The sequence below is a fragment of the Sarcophilus harrisii genome, chromosome 2 (genome assembly GCF_902635505.1).
Source record: "Sarcophilus harrisii chromosome 2, mSarHar1.11, whole genome shotgun sequence".
NCBI lineage: Eukaryota > Metazoa > Chordata > Mammalia > Dasyuromorphia > Dasyuridae > Sarcophilus > Sarcophilus harrisii.
The window spans coordinates 143,158,770-143,180,909 of NC_045427.1; the positions used below are offsets into that span (position 1 = coordinate 143,158,770).

The 22,140-nt window shown below is 34.4% G+C and overlaps 1 protein-coding gene across 2 annotated transcripts in view; it reads left to right on the forward strand.

Moving 5' to 3' along the window:
• MERTK (MER proto-oncogene, tyrosine kinase) overlaps positions 1-22,140 on the forward strand; it is a 115,633-nt gene that overhangs the window by 88,594 nt on the left and 4,899 nt on the right. For both annotated transcript variants that reach the window (XM_031950994.1, XM_031950996.1), the window contains exons 10-15: positions 1,771-1,924; positions 5,343-5,428; positions 9,868-9,963; positions 12,218-12,298; positions 14,238-14,330; positions 18,681-18,799. In XM_031950994.1, the coding sequence (XP_031806854.1) occupies positions 1,771-1,924; positions 5,343-5,428; positions 9,868-9,963; positions 12,218-12,298; positions 14,238-14,330; positions 18,681-18,799 (629 nt within the window). The remainder of the gene's footprint in view (positions 1-1,770; positions 1,925-5,342; positions 5,429-9,867; positions 9,964-12,217; positions 12,299-14,237; positions 14,331-18,680; positions 18,800-22,140) is intronic.

Here is a 22,140-nt window from a genome sequence, read left to right on the forward strand (position 1 = left end):
ACTTTTGTTCTGACTGTGACCAATCCTGGTCTAGTTTAAGTCTTTGTCCTGCCATAAAGGCCCTTTCTTATTGTATAGTATCTGTATGTGTTGTACAGATGTGGTGATGTCAATCAATAAGCATGTAATAAGCATCTACCATGTGCTAGGCATTGTGTTAGTTCTTGGGAATGTAAAGATTGAATGAAGTAGGATCTTTCTTCAAGCAGCTTATGTTTTATTGCAAAAAGGTGGGAAGGAGGTATAGCCTTTTCTCCTGATGTTTGTTTAAAAAAGTGGTCTTGTTACCTGATTGTAGGAATAGTCTAGGAAGACCCTGAATTATCTGACTCTCTCTAGGGAAATAAGGAAAGGGGGAAGGATCTACCATCACTATTTCCACTTTAACATTATTTAGGGAATAAAATAGGATCTTTTTACAGGTTTGAGATTCTGGGGAATATCCTGATCCTTAAGAGAGTAATTGAATTCAGTTTAATTTAACTCAATAGGCATTTATTAAGTATCTACTATATGTAAGGTATTATGGCAGGTTCTGGGGATTCAAAAACAAAAATTAAGTACCTTCTCTTCAGAACTTATATTCTAAAGAGGAGCAACCACCTGTACACAAGCAATTCACAAAAGGGAGAAGAGTAAAATCATTAACAAATGAGAGCATTAGGAAAGACCTCACATAGAAGATTTTATCTGAGCTGATCCTTGAAGGGAGTTAGGGATGCTGAGAGGCAGAGGGGAGAAGGAAAGAGAAACAAAGGGGACAGCCGGTGCAAAGGTGTGGAAGTGGGAGATGGGCTATGGATACAGGTAATAATAGTAAGGGAACTAATCAGATGGATTAGAGGTGGGAAAGACTAGAAGCAGGGAGATCAATTGAGAGGCTGTTCCAATAGCACATGTGAAAGTTGGTGAGTGTCTAAACTAAGTTGTGTTGGCCATGTGAATACAGTCTTGGCAATTGATATGATATGAGAGCTGGAGAACAGTGAAGGGTTTAGTATGACTCCAGGTTTGTAAATCTAGGTAATTGGAAGGATGCTGGTAGCCTCGATAGAATTAGGAAAGAGATTGGTAGATTTGAGGAGGTGGGAATGTTTCAGAAACTTATAAAAATCTATTTTATTTGAGAAAAATTGTACACATAAGAAAGGTGAGGAATGTGAGCCTATAAAAAAGAAACATAGTATACCAGACTTCCCCTAAAGACACATTGATTGATCAGGTACAGATTACTTGACATGAAATCCAACAATATAGGAGCTCTTATTTTCATTGCACATAGTAAATTTCTTACTCTAAAGTTTAAAAAGTTTTAAAATTATTTTTGATCATTCTAATGTGGTAAAATGAATAAATTCATTTAAGTCTGAGTACAGTAGGATGCCTGTTTTCTCCATCTATTATCACTACAAACCAGGTCAACTAGTTTTCATGAATACTAAAAAACATGGGCAATCCAATTTTTTCCTGACACAGAAAAATCTGTGAACAAAATAAAAACTCCAAAACTTAGCGTTAGAAGGGATTTCTTAGGCCATAAGCCCAACCCATATTTGACCATTCTATAATATATCTGATAAATAAAGATCTCCAGTGAGAAAGAATCTCCTATCTCTGGAGATAGCCCATTTTATTCTTGGATAGTTTAAATTATTTGAAAGGATAAAGATGTAGGGGTGGAGGAGAGAGCTGTACTAACTGTTGTTTCTAGTTAGTTAAAATACTAATGGTATTTTAGATTTTTAATTTGAAAATTACTTTGTTTTTTAGGTTTAATAGATTTTGCACCTTCTTCAACTCCAGCACCAGGGAATACAGATCCAATCATAATCATTCTTGGATGTTTCTGTGGAATTATTCTCATTGGACTAATTCTTTATATATCTCTAGTTATTAGAAAGAGATTACAAGAAACAAAGTTTGGGTAAGTTACCAAATTAAAATTAAAACAAATTCTTAACTATCAAGTTATTTTGTTACAAAAATCAGAATTTAACTCCTATAGGTTCCAAACTTTTTCCTGATGAGAACTTTTTAAAATAGTATTTTATTTTTCCAAATACATGTATAGTTTTCAACATTTTTGTAAATCTTTATGTTCCAAATTTTTCTCCCCCCTTCCTTTACCTTCTCCCTCTCCAAGATAGCAAGCAATCTGATATAGGTTAAATTTGTGCCGTTCTTTTAAATATATGTCCATATTTGTCCTGTAAAGAAAAATCAAATCAAAAGGGAAAAAAATCATGAGAGAAAAAAACCCAAACAAACAACAACAACAACAACAAAAAAAAACCAGTGAGAATATTATATTTTGATCCACACTCAATCTCCATAGTTTTCTCTTTGAGGTGGATGGCATTTTCCATACGAAATCTATTGGAATTGTTTTGAATAACCTCATTATTGAATAGAGCCAAGTCCATCACAGTTGATCATCACATAATCTTGTTGTTACTGTGTACAATGTTCTCTTGGTTCTGCTCATTTCATTTAGCTGCTGTGAACTTTAAAAAAAAAAATTTCCCATAAGTCTTATATTCACTAATAGAGGAAGACAGCAGGAAAAAATATTGAGTTATAGGAGACCCAAATTCATTCCCCACCACATATGGATGCACTGCCAGATATGTCACTCCTCTGCTATTCCTTTCTGATGGAATTCCCCAAAATGGGGAATAGGAAATGGTAGCAGGAATCAGCCTGTCCAGAATATGACTTAAATACTAACTAAAATCGCTATGTAGTAGATATCAGTTATCCACTTGGGAACCCCTAATTTACTTGTATTGTTTATACTGTTTATATACTATTTATTATCTGAACAATGAGTGTGTAGTTTGACAGAGTGGAAAAATCTGTCTCTTGGATAGATGATTTAACTGTAGTACATCCCTAGTGTTGCCACTTGTTTGGGTCCTACCTTTCTTGAGTATGTTTTGTTTTCTTTCTCACATCTTCATGTACGTAGAAGACCCACAAAAGTTGGGATTGTGGTAGAGTAGACAATACCTTGGAATGGAAGCTGTGAGACGTTGCTTTTAGTCCCAGATTTGCTACTCACTGTCTGGCTCCTGGGCAGATTGCAACCACTTGGATTTTAGTTTCTGCATCTCTAAACTGAAAAGTTTGGGCCACAGGACCTGTGAAGTCTTCTGAACTCTGAAAATCAGTGAGATTAAATTGAGACTTTTGGACTCTAATACATTCCAAAAGGATGTGCTAAGAGCCTACCATTTGCAGAGTATCTGCTGTGTGCCTGAGGATACAAAGAGAAAATAAAACAAAGCAAAACACCAGACTCTGCTTTTAAGAGCCATTCCACTGTCATTGATTTAGGGTGGGGATCTTGTGTTTGACAGCCATAAGAAATTGTAGTTAAACAAAATGTAATGTGTCCCAACTGGGCAGAAATTCCTAGTTTGGCATCATAGGAGCTATCTGATATGTAGAAATAATATTTGTTACTTCGTGAAAAATAGATTTATTTTCTTGAGGTCACCCAAAATGAATGATCAGCAAATGAAGAACCTGAGAAATAAAGGACAAATAAATTCTTGGATATAAGAGGTACTCAGAGAAATACTATTTGAAAGACTGGCTGCCTGACAAAAAGCAGGAAATATAGCTGTCTTAATATCTTTTGGCACTCTAGTTTCTGTGGTCAAGGGCTTGAATCACTACTGAAAGCTAGACTTCTCTTTCCAGTAATTTCACAAGTACCTCACTACATCCTTCACTTGCTATCCTTTCCAATTCTATTTCCAAATTAGAATATAATGTCCATATTATATTCTTCTTTCAGTAGAAAATCTAAATCTTTTTTTTTCTTTTTTTTTTGGATCATGAACTTGAAATAATATTTTATTGCTTACATTCACAATAGAAGAAACTGATAAATTTCAATTAGTGGTTAATGAAAATAAAGATGTAATCTTTTTTGCCATCTAAGTTCACTTAATCCTTGAAATCTATCCATTGCAGGCAAGCAGTCAAAAAAAAAAAAAAAAAAAAAAGGCATTTATTATGTGCCAAACAGTATACTAAGGAATAAAGAGGGATGAGCAGAGAAAGAAAGTCTATGAATTTCAGTTTAAAAACTTGTTCTAAAACAAGTATGATAATATGTTTTAAAAACTTTAGAAATAAAGTCCCACTCAGATCTTATTGAGTCACAGGAACTTCTTGACATAGCACCAACAGTGTTGCTATTTTAGTCTTAGGAGCAAATCACCAGAAATACCAGCTATAGAAGGAACAAGCTTTGGGAGGAGAAATGCTTGTCTTTTTTCTTAGCCAAGATTTTTGACTTGACCAATGACTCTCCATTCTTTTTGGCTCCTGGAATTCAAGTTGTTTGATGTAAATTTGGAAATGCAGTGGAAAGAAAATATATAAGTTTAGTAGGATGAAAATAAAGTTTATCTTTAGGAGAAGAGTTAAAAAAAAAAAACCCAGAAGGTTTTAACTTGGGATCTGTAGATAATATTTGAAGTTTTTATAGCTATTTCAGTATAATTGGTTTCCTTTGTGAGCCACTGTACTTTATTTTATTCACTTAATAACATTATTGAGATAAGATTCTGAAACTTCACCAGATAAAGGGATCTATGACACAAAAGGAGATTTTTTTTTTTCAAAGAAGAGTCTGGTGAGCAATAGTCATGATTAGTTAAGTATTTGATTAAACATAGATTAAGTGCTTAGTATGTCCCATCATAGATGACTCAGAGTGCCAGATCTGGAGTCAGGAAGATTTATTTTTTTGTGAGTTCAGATTTGGCCTCAGATATTAGCGGTGTGATCCTGGCCAAGTCACTTGACAATGCTTGCTTCAGTTTCCTCCTCTGTAAGCTGGAGAAGGAAATGGCAAACTATTTTGTTATCTTTGCCCCCAGGTGTCATAAAAGTTGGGGTGGGGGTCACAAAAAGTTGGACATGACTGAAAAGCAACTGAACAACAACAGGGACCAGGCCCTGTGCAAAACTGAGAATACAAAAATACAAACTAGGAAAGACAGTCTCTGCCATCAAAGAGCATACTATTCTAATACAGAAGACAACAAATAAAGGGGAATTGGAAGGGAAGTTTGAAAGTGAGTAGAGGCTTGATTTTGAGCAAAATAATATAAAAACTCCCCTTTCAGCTCCAGGGTTCCAAGGAAATAGTCTAAGTGAATGGGTAGAATGGCAGTTAACACTAACATTTGCTATCTTTGTTTTATGAATTTAGTTTTTCAGGATTATCATATATATGTGTATATTATATATAATGTACATATATGTCTGTCTGTGTGTGTGTGTGTATATATATATATATATTTCTCCCCTCTCCCCCCATTTAGGAGTGCCTTCAGAGAAGAGGATTCAGAATTGGTTGTAAATTATAAACCAAAGAAGTCTTTCTCTCGACGAGCTATTGAACTCACCTGTAAGTTAATATTTGATTTCCCTTAAAAGAATTTTAAATTGTTTTCTCACTGGCAAAGGCCAAATCTGTTGGGGTTCTAAGAAGCACCAACTAAGTGAAAGGACCGCTATGTAGTGTGTGGTGTGGTAAAGGAATAAAGCACTGGGTTTGGAGGGAGGAAGACCTGCATTTAGAACCTGATTCTGATTCTTATTAGCAGAATGATCCCAGGGAAAACAGTCACTTTGTGCTTCAGAGAACTTGCTAGGACTTTCCTACCAAATCGTGGAAAGTTGAAATATAGTTCACTATACTGTGAATTCCAAGCACTAAAAATAAAAATTAGTTAGAGTAAAGGATTATCTATCATTCTATCTATTTTGTACATTTTTAACAAGTTGGTTAGGCTTGAATCTGGAAGTGATGGGTTAATATACATAGACTTGTAGTAAGTAGAACACCAGAGTAATAGAATGAAATCCCAAAACTTTCAGCATTTCAGTCGCCATCTCTAGAAAACTGAGTCAGATGTCAAATGCTCAAATGAAAGGAATAAACTAAAAGACTTAATTCCAAGCATTATTTAAAATATTGGTCCCTTGATAACTGTTTTTCAAAACTCAGAGGGTTATTTGTTCTCTAGAGTCCTTTGTACAAATAATGATTTCTTCTTTCCTTAGAGCACTTTCAGACTGCTGTAATATAATTAGAATTGGAGAGGAGGAAGACATAATGAGAGTGTGTGAATTACTTCTGAAATAATGTAAAAGGAATCATATAAATGTTATATGATACTTCTGGATTTCAGTAGAAAGGCTGTCATAGTTCAGAGATGGGGTATCTAGGGAAATAGTCATCTAGTCAACAAGCATTTCTTAAGCATGTACTATATGACAGATACTGTGCTTCATGCAGGATCTATAAGAAAAAAAAATAAAAACAAAGTTCTTGCCATCACGAAATTCACTTTGCAATGGGAAAGTCACCATGAAAAAAAGTATTTCTCTATCTGTATTATATGTGTGTATACATATATATATATATATATATATATATATATATATGTATACACACATATCCCTATATGTGTATACATAGATGTATATGTGCATAGACGTGTGTATGAATTTTTCGTGATTATGCAAATGTGTGTATATGTATATATACATATATTATATATAATAAATGAGAGGGAGAATAAATGGAAGGTTATCTCAGAGGAAAGATACTAGCTGACAGATCAAAAGGTGTACAGGGAAGGTGAATCAAGAGAATGGAAAAAACCTTATGCAAAAAGTGATATTTGAGGTATCTTGAAGGAAGCCAAAAGTCAGGAGGGAATGGTGAGGAGGCAGAGCATTCCAGGCAAAGGGGAAAGCAGTGAAAAAGGCATAGAGTCAGGGGATAGTGTCATGTTCAAGGAACAGCAAGAACTCCAGTGTTGCTAGATTGTAGAATATGCTAAAGAGAGTTGTAATGAGACTGGAAAGGTGGGAAGGGTTCAACTTGTAACACTTTGTGTCCAGTAGAGGACTTTGTATTTGGTCTTGTAGAAAATAGGAAGCTATTAGAGCTTACTGAGTAAGAGGATAACTTGGACAGACTTGAACGTTAGGAAAAATCACTTTGGTAACATAGATTGGAGTGGGGAGAGACTTGAAAGTCACCCAAGCAGAATGCTAGTGTAATAATAGTCCAGGAATAAGGTGATGAGAGCCTAGAATGGTAGCTGCATGAATGGAGAGAAGGTGATGTCTGTGAGAGATTTAAGTGGGTAAGTAAAAGGGAAAACTTAAGAATTATAACAAATAGGGGAGTTCAGAAATGAGGAAAATTGGGGGAGAAAGAAAACAAATTCTGCTTTGACATGTTGAGTTAGAGATATCTGTATGACATCAAATTCAAGATATCTAAAAGGCATTTGGTAATATGAACCTGGAGTTCACAAAAGGCATCAGGACTGAATGTATAAATCTAGGAATCATTTATATGGAGACAATAATTGAACCAATGGGAGCTCATGAAATCATCAAGTGAGATAGTGTAAAAGGAGAAGAGAAATGAAAAGGATCTAGGATGTAATTTTGGGGAATAGTCACAATTTGTGAGTATGGCCTGGATGAGGACACGACACAGAAGACTGAGAAGTTACAGAGAGACACATAGGAGAATATCCAGAGGAAAACAGCATCGTGAAAACCTAGAGAGAGGAGAGTATTGAGGAGAATATGTGATTGATATTGCCAAGTATTATCGAGAGGTCAAGAAGTTTGAAGATTGAAATAACTTTGGACTAGAGCGGTTTCAGTTGAATTAATCAGATAACTAAGGATTTGGAAAAGAATGAGAAGAGAGGTAATAGAGGCATTGAGTCTAGATGGTTTTTTTGAGGGGTTTAACTGATACAGAGAAAAGTTGTAAGATTATAGATCATAGTAGGTATGTTAGGATATAGTGAGAGCTTTCTGAAGATGAGAATTGGTCATGTTTGTAGGCAGCAGAAAAGGAAACAGTAAAAGGAAAAGATTGAAAATTAGAGAAATAGTAGACATTATGGAAGAGACAATCTCTAAAGAAGGGAGAAAGTAAGATGAAAGGTACATGTTGGGGAGGGTGAGCTTGGGAAACAAAAGAATCACGTCCTCTTTAGAGATTAGAATGATGGAGGTAGTATAGGATCATGTCAGATGAGATGAAGAGGAGGGAAGAAAAAGTGACATGGGAAGCTCAAGAGAGAAGAAAAGGTTTGAAACAACCCACTTTGTGGAGCTAGGAATCAATTAATGAACAAGTAGCACCATTGCCTTGCTTCACTGAAGGCACTAAAAATTACTAATATAAATTTGTAAAAGATCTAGATAGCCTTTTAGAATAGAAGAATAGAGGTCATAGATAGAGAGGTTGAAGAATAGTTTTGGAAGCAGTATAGGTGGAGAATAAAAAATAAAAGATTATGATCCAATTAAGGAGTTTCATAATCTCTGAACATGGACTAGGTCACTTTTGGGTGAGAGTGATGGCAAGATCCCTCTGTAGAGTGAAGGAAGAGTGAAGGAGTGATAGGACCATAGTTTTATAGCTAGACAGAAGGGAACAAGCATTTATTAAGTATATACTGTGTGCTGAGCACTGTGCTAAGTACTTTACAAAGATTATCTCATTTGATCTTCACAATATCCATGAATGGTAAGTGCTACTATGATCCTTATAAGTGAGAAAAATGAGATTGGCAGATGTTAAGTTTCACAGCTAATCGATGTCTGAGGCTAGAATTGACCTTGTTTTCCTGATTCCACACTCTGTATTCTATCCACAACATCACTTAGTTACTTAGCTTTTAGAATTGGCCCCCAAAATTATCCAGCCCATTCCTTTTATTTAAACAATAAGGAAACTGAGGCTTAAAGAAATTACTTGTGCTAAGTCCTATAAGAAGTGAAAGCACATGTTTTTTATGTGTCTTTTTTGTCAGCAGAAGTAAGTTCTTTGTAGGCACAGACCATGTTTTATACTTCATTTATATCCATAGCATTGTACTAGCCTTTAAGCCCTTTAGTAAGATCAGTCAATGAGTATTTGGTTAGTACTTCAATAAACTAGAAGTCCAAATTAGATTGAAGTGTCTTTGACAGCAAAGAGAACTATGCATTTTTGTCCGCATTTTTAGAGTTTATCACAGTGCTGGCACTTAATAAATGATTAATTAATGCTTTTTGATTCCATTTCATTTCCTGCAAAGTACTAACCAAATACTCATTGACTGATCTTACTAAAATCAAACAAGCCAAAAAGAAAGTTTCCTTTTTATCCCATTCCCTGCTACATTGTTATAGCCCAACATATGGCCAGTAAGGCTGTTAACATTGAGAAATCTTTCCCTATGGTCATCTGGTCTCTGAAGGAGTTCATTCCAACCTTCTGAACTATAAGGGAATCCACTATGATAAATATCATTAGCATTATTTCTGGATAACAGTGTCTGAATCCAGGAAACTCTTAGCCCTTATCAGTCTTTTTGCATCCATTTTGTTGCTAGCACTTTCCCTTTCTTTATTGTCTCCAGTCTATCTTATATGTTCATTATTTTCTCATATTGTTTTCCCCATTGGGTTGTAAACCTTAGGAGTTCAGACTCTTGCTTTTCTTTTCATCTCTGGCAGGTTGTTTGGCATATAAAAAGCACTTAATAAATGCTTGTTGAATGAACTGACTGAATGAAAAAAAAAGCCCATTGGAGCTGCTAGGTGGTGCAGTGGATAGAGCACCAGCCCTAAAGTCAGGAGGACCTGAGTTCAAAGGTGATTTCAGACACTTAGTACTTCCTAGCTGTGTGACCCTGGGCAAGTCACTTAACCCCAATTGCCTCAGCAAAAAAAAAAAAAAAAAAAAGAAAAAAAGAAAAGAAAAGAAAGAAAAAGACTCTCATGATGTTGACAACTATCTGTGTACTTCTTTTTCAGTGAGAAGTTTGGGGGTCAGTGAGGAATTACAGGATAAACTGGAAGATGTTGTGATTGACCGGAATCTCCTGACTCTTGGAAAAATTCTGGGAGAAGGTAACCAATTTGGAGCCATTATTAAAATCAGAAAAAATGCCACAAGATCATCTCAGTGAATTTGAATAATGTGAAATGTGTCATTTTTACTTGAAATAAAAGGATTAATAAGGATGCTTGTCCTAAAGAGTTGCTTTATGGGGATAGTTCATGAAACAAGATGTTTTAGTCCCCAGTAGGGAGAAACACAACTACTTTTGTGAGAGAAAATATCTAGAAACTCTTCAGTCAGATCCCCATGTATTTTAAATTGGCTTCTCTGGTCTTTCAATATATCACTTCATCAGGAAACCTGGGTTCAAAGTTTGCCTTAGACACTTATTAGCTGTATGACCCTGGGCAGGTCACTTGTCAGACCCCCCAGTTTCCTCATCTATAAAATAGCAACATTTTTTAGACCTTAACATACTATAGAAATGTACATTATTGTTATTCCTTTTGCCTTTCTAATTATTCTAGTAAGGACTAACTTGGAATATATTAGAAAGGGTATGGACATGTTGAAACTGATTCAAAGGAGGTAACTATCATAATGAAAGGACTCAAAGCTATGTTTTAAAGGGAGTCTTTTAAGTAACTAGGTATTTTTAGGTGAGAGAAGATTTGGGCAGACTTAGGTAGATTGAAGACATAGCAGCCATTGTTTGATATATAAAGGAGGGATTTTCCATTAAGAAGGAAAGATTAGAAAGAGGAGAACTAGAATGAATGAATATAAGTTATCGAGAGACCAATTTTGGTTCAAAGAAAAAGTTTCCTAAGAATAAAGAAATGTTGGAAAGTGGAATGGAATGCTTAAGGAATATGTTCAACTGAAGAAGGCCATTTGTCAGAGATGTGTTGAAACACTAAAGCAAAGAGATTCATCCATTGAGACAATGAGTTAAACTATATGGCCCCCCAAAATCCCTTTCAACTATAGGTTTCTATGATTTTATATAACAATCTATCCTAAATTATCTGAAAATGGTTGGTATATCCTCTTTCATTGTAGATCTTAGGCATCATTAATTTAATGATTTTTATTTATAGTATCCTTTTAATTTCTTAATCATCAAATTTAATAAACTAAAAGTCCAAATTAGATTAAATTAAATGCCTTAATTGAGGATTCATCATATGTTGATTATCTTCTTTTACTGAAATAATAATATTAAATTGTAAATTCCTGGAAGGCAGAGATTGTTCTCTTTCATTTTTTTTTTCTTTGTGCCTTGAGCTTAGTAGGTATTTAATAAATGGGCTTGAGGAAAATATTATTGAATTTGATCTAAATTACATTAATTGTAGCTATGATCTCTTATGAAAAGTAGTATTCTTTCTGATCCAGCAAATCCTATCTTACAATTGTGGGGGAAAGGGGTAGAAGTAGAATGGATATAATGGAAGGCATACTAGATGTATATTTCAGTGGTCTTGGTCAGTGGTTCTCAAACTTTTTGATCTCAGAATTCTGTAACAATTGAATAAATTACAAATTAAAGTCAATATTTTAAAAACTTATTAAAATAAAGATATCTTTATATTAATACAAGTTAATAAAATAACTATATTTTCCAAAATAAAAAAATTGGCAAAGGATGTGGCATTATTATACATCTTTTTGCAGATCTCTGTATATCTGGCTTAATAGAAGAGAGCTAAGTTCTATCTCCTACATTCAGTAGGTTGAAGAACATTAAGAAAATTTGGCTTCATACAAATATGTAATAAGAAAAGGGAAGAGTATTTTAATAGGCAAATAACTTTTTGATATTATAATAAAAGTTGTCTTAATCTTGCATACTCCCCAGAAGGCCTCAGGCACCTCGGGTTTTCAGATCACACTTTGAGAACTGATGATTTAGATCAAGTCCCATCCTTGTATCTGTTTATTATATGAGCTATATGAACACTTTACATCTCTGAACATCATTATCTATAAAATGAGAGACTGAATAAATTTTTCACTAAACTGTGAGTTTCCTGAGAACCATTTTTTGCCTCTTTTTGCATACCCAGAGCCTAGTTCAGTTCCTGGCACATAGTAGGCATTTAATAAATATTTACTGACAAACTGGTCTCTAGGGTCCTTTCCATCTCTTAATCCTATGGTCCTATGCAACCTAAATGTATGGAGTAATATAAACATTTGCCTGTGTGAATGTGTTAATTCTTTTAATCAAATTGGCAATTATTTTGATGCTCTTAGATTTTTTGTATTTGTGGAATAATTTTGCACAGGGCTAATATACACTGTTGTTTTATTTTCTAGGAGAGTTTGGGTCTGTAGTGGAAGGAAATCTTAATAAAGAAGATGGAACATCTCAGAAAGTGGCAGTAAAAACCATGAAGTGTAAGTTTCCATTTGATGAACATAAATACTGTGTCAAGATATGTTTTTTGCCTTATATATTGTGGGAATATGTGTGAGCCACTAGATGTTGAAATACTCCTAGTTTGATTACATAAATAAAATGTCTGCTTGGAAGAGGGAAAGAAGGAATGGGGGAAATTTTGCTCTTGGGGAAGAGGTTGAGAAGTAAAGGAAGAAATTTTCAGGTATCCTTGTCATTTGTATTGGAAAAGATTCATGTATAAACCTTGCATCCCTGCCAGAAGTGTTTGGTTACTTGATCAGCTCCAAAATTAACCATTAACTTAATCAATGGCTTCAACATCCTGGGATCAATACTTTAGTGCTTCAGTGGATCCATGATCACATTTGTATGGCATTTGATCTCATCCTGTGTCATTCTTACCCATGTCTTTCCATAACTCTTCCAAAAGGACTTCTTCTGGGTCTTTCAGTATTTTGCATATACCATGATTATGTTATATTATTTCAAACAATACTCTTAGTAATATATAATAAGATGGTGCATTTTATTAAAAAAAATTTTCAAGACTCATAAAGAAAACCATTAAGCCTACTTATAATGGGTCCATTATTAATATCTTCACTCTTGTCTTTTTATTAATTCACAGCAAATGTTCTGTGATATATTTAATCAAATTTGAAAAATAAATTAAATTCTTTCAAAATAGAACTCCAGTATTAATTGGACAAAAGAAGACAAACCAAAATGCAAAAGTAGACTTTTATACTGCTACATATATTGCCTGGAAATTCATTACAATAAAAAGGAGTGATTTGTTCTATTAATTAATAGCAAAATTTGTTTCTAAGTATGGCCATTCAAATAACATGGACTGGATCTGAATTATATATTAATCTCTCCTTTCCTTTTTAGGGTTTTTAGATTAGATTTATGAGTCATGTGTTTACTTGTAGGAAAGCCAGTATATTTTTTTTGCCTAATGGCATGACTGAGGTTCGCATAAGTAGAAATGAATAAAAGAAGGTAATATATTATGGATAGAACTGCTGAAAAATTTGACCATTATTGTTTTGTGAATATCATTGGCAAGTTGATTTATTGTGATGACCGCGTTAGCACCCTGGATACCTTAGAATCAGCCAGAGTCAGGATAAGCAAAAGTCTTTACTCTTTATTCTTGGTCTTTAGAGGTAGGATTGAATTGGATGGACACAGAATCTCCATGACCTCCTTCTTCCTCTTCTACCGCCAAAGTGACTCTGGCTAGTCTTACTCCACCCCCTAGTCTCCCTACAATTCTCTGTATATACCAATTATCGAGCCAGCACAGGATAGTGGGAAGGGCCATTCCCCAAACACAAGCCCATAGAGTATTGACCAATCAGTAATTAGCCTAAAGTGCTCAAACCGACCTCAGTGTATTGACTCAAGAGCTTCAGCCCTTTACAATTTATTTCCTGAAAATGGAAAGAAAAAGACTGATAGTTTTTTAAAGCTTGAATCCTCTGACTGGGGAAATGCTCCCTTATTTAATACAACATTTTTGGAATCTTCTCCCTCCTTGAAGGCCTTGATCAAATGTTAGCTGATCCTTCAAGTTTCTCTGATTTTCACCCTCTTCTTCTTCCCCTTCTCCAAGACAAAAGGGCATGACTTTTTCCCCTCTTGAAACTCCCTAGAACATTTTACCATTATTATATATCTATTATATTTTATTTGGGGTTTATTATCTTTATAATTCTCTCAGTGCCTACCATTACATGCATATATACTAGACATTCAATAAATTTTGATTGAATTTGTTAAAATATGTTTTTAATGGAGACAAACCCACCCCCCCCCAAAACCAAGAACAAATCAAAGTGGAGGGTAAAAAGTGCTTTCTCCCTTTTCCCCCTCCTGTAATTAGGTAAAATAACTTTGATCTCTAATTTTTTTTCAATTCTTTTTCAGTGGACAATTTTTCCCAGAGTGAGATAGAAGAATTTCTCAGTGAAGCAGCCTGCATGAAAGACTTTGACCACCCCAATGTCATCAGACTCCTAGGTATGCAGACGATATTAGAAGTAAGGCCTGAAAAGAGACGGTTCTCTTAAAATAGAATTATTGAAAGTAAACCCAGATGAAGAATTTCATTTTAACAAAATTTCACAGCTTTCTCTCCTCTAACCTTCTCTTGGACTTAATTTTGGATATTTGAAGATAGGCACCAGATCATTTATTTCTGTTAGATTATGAAACCCTTGAGGGACTTTTTGTTATTATTATTATTGTTTTAATATTTTTGTTTTCTCCAGTTATATGTAAAACAATTCTTTTACATTTGTTTTTTAAACAAATTCCAAATTCCAGTTCCAGATTCTCTCCCTTCCTCCCCCTCTCCATTGAGGAACATATGTGAAATTATGCAAAACATGTCCATAAAAGTCACACTGCAAAAGAAAACATACTTTCCCTCCCCCAAAAAAACCTTCAAGAAAAACAGGGTTTGTTTGTTTTTTTTTTTTTTAAGTATTCTCCAATATGCATTCAGACACAATCAATTCGTTCTCTGGGTATGGATGGTCTTTTTAATCATAAGTCCTTTAGAGTAGTCTTACAATCACTATATTACTGAGAATAACAAAGTCATTCACAACTTATCATCCCACAACATTACCGTTACTTTTATACATTTCATTTTGCTTGAGCTTATGGAGGACTTTCCAGGTTTTTCTGAGAGCATTTTCTCATCATTTTTTATAGAACAATAATATTCCATTATAATCACATATCACAATTTATTCAGCCATTCCCCAATTGATGGGCATCCCCTCAATTTCCAATCCTTTGCCTTGAAAAAAAGAGCTGCTATAAATATTTTTGTGCATATAGATCGGTTTCCTTTCCTTCACATTTCTTTTCATGCCTAGTAGTAGTATTGTTAGGTCAAAGAATATACATGATTTTATAGTGCTTTGGGTATAGTTCAAATCTTTTGATCATTTATCAATTGGGGAATGGCTGTTGGTTTTTATACATTTGACTCAGTTCCCTCTGTGTTTGAGAAACGAGGCCTTCATCAGAGAAACTTGCTTCAAAATTCTTTTCATAATTACTATTGCTAACTTATTGTACTGCATCCCCTTTATTCTATTCTCTCTCCTTTGACCCTGACCTTCCTCAAGTGCTTTGCTTCTGAGCACCTCCTCCCCCAATGTGACCTCTTTTCTATCACTCTCCCCCTTTCTCATTTAACTTTCCCCTCCTACTTTCTTGAAGGGTAAAATCGATTTCTATCCCATATTGAATGTATTTGTTATTTTCTTTGAGGCAATTTTGATGAGAGTAAGGTTCACTTACTCCCCCTTCCATTCCCCTCTTCCCGTCCACTGTAAAATGTTTATCTTGCCTTTTATGACAGATAATTTATGCCATCCCACCTCTCCCTTTCCCTTTCTCCCAGAACATTCCTCTCTCATCCCTTAATTTTATTTTTTTACGATATTACCTATTCATATTCAATTCCCATCTGTGAAAGTTCTACCTTTTGCTTCTTTTTGTGCCCCTAGGATCTAACACATAGTAAATTTGTAATAATAGTTTATTGATTGATTGCTTTTGTGAACAGTATAGACACAATGTGTTTTAAGTAAATTCCTCACATATTCTCTGGGATCCTCAGACTTTATTTTCCTTGCTTCAGACTGCCTGACTATATCATTTTCCCTTTAATTTATATCTTCGTTCTCTTTCTCTGCATGCTTTTGTTCACTCTTGTATTTCTGTGTTTCACTCTATTCTTTTGCTTATCTCAGATCTCCTAGGTCTCCTTATGGCACACTTACTCTCCTGCTGCATCTTCCTCTGACAGTAATAATGATCTTGAACTCCACCTCCTTGGAGGGTTTGTTTTCTTATATGAAACATTGAAGAAGCCTCACCTACTGAAAATAGACTAATTTAATACTGCTAGAGGTTAGTTTTCCACTACTAGAGACTTTTATTATATTTTGCTGGTGATGGAATTTGAATGTTCAAGCCAACAGCTGGCACAGGATCAGTACAACTGGGTACTAAAGCAGGCAATCTGGATTGGGGATTTAACTTCTAGGACTAATTCTATCTCTGATGTTCTGTTTCATTAGCATGGATATGATTTCTCAATAGAAAGGGGTTCCCCCACAAATAGAACATTCCCTACATAACCACAGAAAAAGTGTGAGAGGAAATTAAATATTGTCAACAGAGCATTTGGGACCAAAATAGTGAATAGATGGAAAAAGTTATAACAGTTCATATTTCTGTGTTGCTTTGTGGTTTGCAGAACAGTCTTTTCTCAACTTTGTGAGATGGAAATTGGGAATGTTATTTCCATGCTGCAGATGAGTAGCTGAGGCTCAAGGAGGCAAAATAATTTGCTCACACATATAGGACTATTGCTTGTCAGAATTGGGCTCAAACTGAGGTCTTTGGGACACACTAGGTTGTTTCCTCCCACTTTACCCAAAGCATGATCAAATCTAAGTTATACCTGTTTGAGGTAAAGGGACAGGAGTTCAGAGTATTTACAACTAAAATAGTACATATCATTAATCTCTGGAAGTTTTTTTCTCTTGTAAGATTTACTTTCCTAATTACATTTTCCTTAAATAGGTATTAAAACTACTTTTCTTATCTGAAGTACAAACAACCCGAGGTGCTGTGCTGTAGAGGCAATGTAGGTAGCTGGGCTGATCCGCATTAAAATTTAGCCACAAATCATCCACAAAGTAATTCACTGGGAATTGGATTAGTTACATTTATGAATTTGTAATTATGCAGACAGTGACTGTTAAAACTAGATACATAGAAAATTTCCTTAAAATTCCCTTAAACAAAAGCATATTAAAGACATTTAGTTATATCTGCTTTGTTCTATAGATTTGAGCTTCACAGAAAGCAAAACATCCAACTGATTCTTTTACTAAAACCATAATGAATTTGTCTTGTGGAGGGAGGGTTCTGAAAAAAATCAGATTTGAGTGGGAAAGTATAAAAATGACTCTTCCAAGAGGAAATGATTCTATGGTAACAGCTGGGATCTGACAATGAGCTTCCCCCATGGGCAGTTTCTGTGCTAGTAATTTCCTTCTTTAGGCTGCTTTGAGAAATAATGGAGAAAAATATTTTTTTTCTGTGACTAGAAATACCAGTTCCACCTATTGAAACAATATTTAATTCATCTGGGCATTTGAAAATATTTCCAAATTATATCTCATACCTAAAAAACTTATTTATAATTACCCTCTAAAGCCAATTGGTGTAATTGAAAGGCACCAAATTTAGATTGATTCTGCAATGCTCTCCTATGTGAACTTGCGCAAGTCATTTAACTACTCCATTCCCCAGTTCCCTTTTCTGTAAGTTATAGAAGTTAATGCTTACTGGGTTGTTGGGAGTATAAATTGAAATAATGCATATAAAGTACTTGTAAACAATAAAGGACTATAGAAACAGCAGTTTATTTTTATTACTAGTGATTTGTCTGAACCTTAGCAATTCAAAGTGTTTATAAGAGAACTTTAGTAACAATCTCTTATTAGGAGATTATGATATAGATGTTAAGCATTTGTACAATGATTTTCCATTATATAATATCTAATTTTAAGGGTACAATGTCATGTACAATCTATCTATATTCTTTTATTTTCAAACTATGTCTTTGTGGTGCGCTTTTCATTGTCATTAATTTTTGTTTACATGAAACTAAGACATCAGGGAATATTTCATTTCAGTATGCAGCACAACCATTATACTAAATTATGTTGAGAAGTATGAAAATAGTAGATAGAATGCTGACTTGGAATCAGGAAGACCTCAGTTCAAATCTTTCCAATAGTTACATACTAGTTATGTAACTATAAACAAGTTACCTTTCTGAGCCTCAATTCTTTCATCTGTAAGTGGGGATAATAATGCCTTCCAGAATTAATGAATATGAGTGTCAATAAATCAGTCAATATTTTTAAAGCATCCATTATGTTCCAAGCAAAATGCTAAATGCTGGGAATACAAAGATGAGATAATATATTTAAACAGCTTTGCAAACTTTATAAAACCATATAAATAGCATTTATCATTATATTATAAAAATAACTTTCTATAAAATACCAAGAGGTTCTACACAGCAATATTATTTATAACTTTAATTTATTAAGTCAAATAGCTAAATGACAGTAATCTGAAAATTTTGCAAAAGAACTGGATGCCATTTTTTTTCTGCTAATGAAATTTATGTTCTGTGAACCCTTCATAAAACTATTATCAGGGAATCATGATTTTATTCAGTAAATTATTCCTCCAGTATTTTGTTCTGAGACTATTTAACAAAGATAGGTTTTCACATACTAATTCATTTTTTTTAAACAATCATAGGTGTATGTTTAGAAATGAGCTCTCAGCGCATTCCAAAGCCAATGGTTATTCTACCCTTCATGAAGTATGGTGATTTGCATACCTATCTGCTTTACTCACGATTGGAAACAGGACCAAAGGTAATTATCACATCTATGGTCGTAGAGATCCTAAATAGTCTTCTCTATTTCTGGCCAGGAGTCTCTAATTCCTCTATTTTAAGTTGTTGTCCAGAAATCCAGGTATTATTCTTAGACACCATCTTTTAAACTTAATGAAAGTTCATGTGAGTAGTCATAAAAGATAATAATCCTCTGCTTCTGTTGAAGTTAGGAGAATATTATACAAAGAGATCAGTGTCTTATATATTCAAAACTGCAGTTGAGTCACTGTAGAAAATACTAGGGTAGCAATAATAATTATAGTAATTATGATAGTTGCATTTATATAGGGCTCTAAGGATTGCAAGACATTTTACAAATATCACATTTTATCTTCATAGTAGTCCTGGGAGGTAGATGTTATTTTTATCCTTGTTTTAAAGATGGGGAAGCTGAGGTAAAGAGAAGCTACTTGACTTGTCAAGGGTCACATAGCAAGTAAGTATCTGAGTTGGATTTGAACTCAGGATTTCCTCATGCTGTGTTAAGAGCTCTATTCATTATGCCACACAGTTACCTCTAAGTAAGTGTCAAGTGACAATAAACTTAAATACTGTTAAATCTTGGCTATCTTTTATCTTCTCAGGGAAAGTCATATTCCTCTTTTTTTTCCCTCAGAACTAATGGGATAATTTTTTTTTTTATTTCCTCAAAAAATTATTTTATGTCCTCAAATCACACAAAATCTTAGCTAAATGTAGAAAATACTACAAGGATAGAAAAGTTCTAAGTTAAATGATACTGTCTTGTCAATGGTTATGGCCCTTTGGTCTATCTAGATTTTGGGATTTGGGGAGTGATAGCACTTCCCTCCAGGAAATAGAGAATAAATAAAATCTGGGCTCAAACCTGACTTTCCCAATGTTCTGCTGGATGTCTCCTTTTGAATATCTTCTTGGTACCTTAAACCCAGCATGTCTCAAACTGAGCATATCAATTTTTAAAATTTTTATTTATTTATTTTAAGTAATAGGTAAAGTTAATGAAATCCTAGAAATTCTTGAGATCTGCAAAACTTTAGTGAGCTCATAAACTCCTCAATGCAAAGATCCCCCTGTGACAGTGCAGTTTGCAACCATCTATGCTTTCTCATTTCTTGATACTATTTCAATATTCTTCCTAGGAACTTGCTAAGGCAGTTGGTTGGCTTAATGGATACAGTACCAACTTTGGAGTCAGGAAAAAGGAGATGGCAAATCACTCCAGTATCTCTGCCCCCAAACCCCCCAACTTCGCCCCCCCACCCCAAAAAAAGCCAAACCTACAACTAAGAGAGTGTTGTGAAGAGTCAGACATGTCTGAAAAATGACTCAAAAGTCCTTACAGCTAGCATTTGTACTAGGTTTTCTGCAACTTGAATTTCTGGTATTTATCACATTGGCTTTTGAAATTTTAAATGGTGTGTAGGGCACCGATCTGTGGTTTTACAAGAATACTTTTGTTACCTCCACCCCCTCCCCCCATCTTACTGGAAAGATTCCTTAGGTCTTTTAGCAATTTATAGGTACCACAGTGCACTATTGTTACACATAGGCTGTCTTTCTGTTATCCAACACAGTTTTGTAGTTTCTATTATTATCACTGTTATTATTATTATTATTTGAGGTCATATTTATGATTACTTTGAAAAGATATTAAATGAGTGAAAAGTAAGCTCAAAGATCTTAAATAGCCAGTGAAGTAGAAAGCACATATCTACTACATTCCTTGTAAGTTTTCTTACTGTTTACATCTGATCCTCAAAGGTAACCTTTAGGAAATTAAATGTCAAAGGTACCCATTATAAGTGAAAAAGACATTTATTTCTAATTAGCTTGTAGTTTCCCAGCAGCCTTATTGCACATGAATAGATTAAGAGTTGAAAGCAATTTATAATAGATACAATATGTGGCTGGTATGTAAAGTCGTTCAGCTCAAGTCTGGCTTTGTGGGGAAAGTACTGCCAAACTTATGTTCCATGGAAAGGAAAGTCATGGAAAGTTAAGCTCCCCAGGGAGTGTGTGGGTCACACATTATTAACCCCTAGATGGCTGAATGTTTTTGAATATGGATTCACTTCATTGTGGCTTCAACTCATGCTTTCAGCAATTCAATAAGTCCTCTCTTTATAGATGGAAGGATTTACTTAAATCAGCATCTAAAGAATCGTATTACACAAATCTGATGGGTGTTTTATAAAGAAATCATGGCAGATTCATCACATTTGCAATTATCTCTAGGGAAACATAAGTGTAGCATTTTAGAGCTGGAAGAGATTAGATTTCCATGTGTGCAAAGAAAAACAACTCTTTTATGTGTGTAAATAAAAATAAGTATTCTTACATGGGTAGCTGGGTATGGGGAAACTTCTTGCTCTTGTAACAAATTTGTCTTTGATGGTTAACCATGATCCAGTGGCTGGCCAGCCTGTTAGTAATCAACTTCTCTGTACTTAGTTAAGCCAGTTCTTGGAAAGCAGTGCTACTTTGTCCCTGGCACTATACTCAGAAGTCCTTCCACAGTGGTAAAAATCTGCCAGGCCTTCTGTTATCCTGGCCTAATCTCTTGAGACAGAAGTCAGGATCAATTCTAGGCCACAATGAGACATCAGAATAGGACTTTTCTCAACACTGTACACATGCACAGACACACATAGATACAGAATATATGTGTACATAATATAGTATAAACATATAATATATAAATGTTATAAATGTATGTTCATGTTATAAAATATAGCCACATATTAGTATATATTTAGTAATGTTTAATATGGTACCATGTCTTAATATCAAAATACCAAAAAGAAAAGTTCATTTGTTTGACCCATATAACTTAGAGATAGTGTTTTTATTCTGTTGGCAGTCATTTGACTGATTTCAGGAATGGTTTCAGAGTGTCTGATATAGTACTGGGAATATTGAAATGAACCCACTTTTAAAAATGAGAATACACTAGGTATTTAAGTTTTTTCCTTCTTGGATTTCTAATGCTAGTTTCTAGTAACCACATTTTACCATTTTCTGTCTGGTAGGAGAGAGACTATTATTTTCAACACATTTTAGAGCAAAAGTAAAATAAAACCATATGGTTTCCAGACACATATAGTTAATTGGAAACAGGGATGTGGATAAGGCTGACTGATTGGTGATAGATAGAACTCTTAGGAAGCCAGGCAATTTCAAGCTGGACAAATAATGAATTCCCTTGTGCATTCTACCAGTATTATCTTTCTACTGGCTATTTGGCTACACAGTAAAGTACTATTTTGCCTTCCTATTTTATGAAAAGAAAACCAAGTGGACATTTACTATGTCTTAAAATGATGACGTGAAAACATT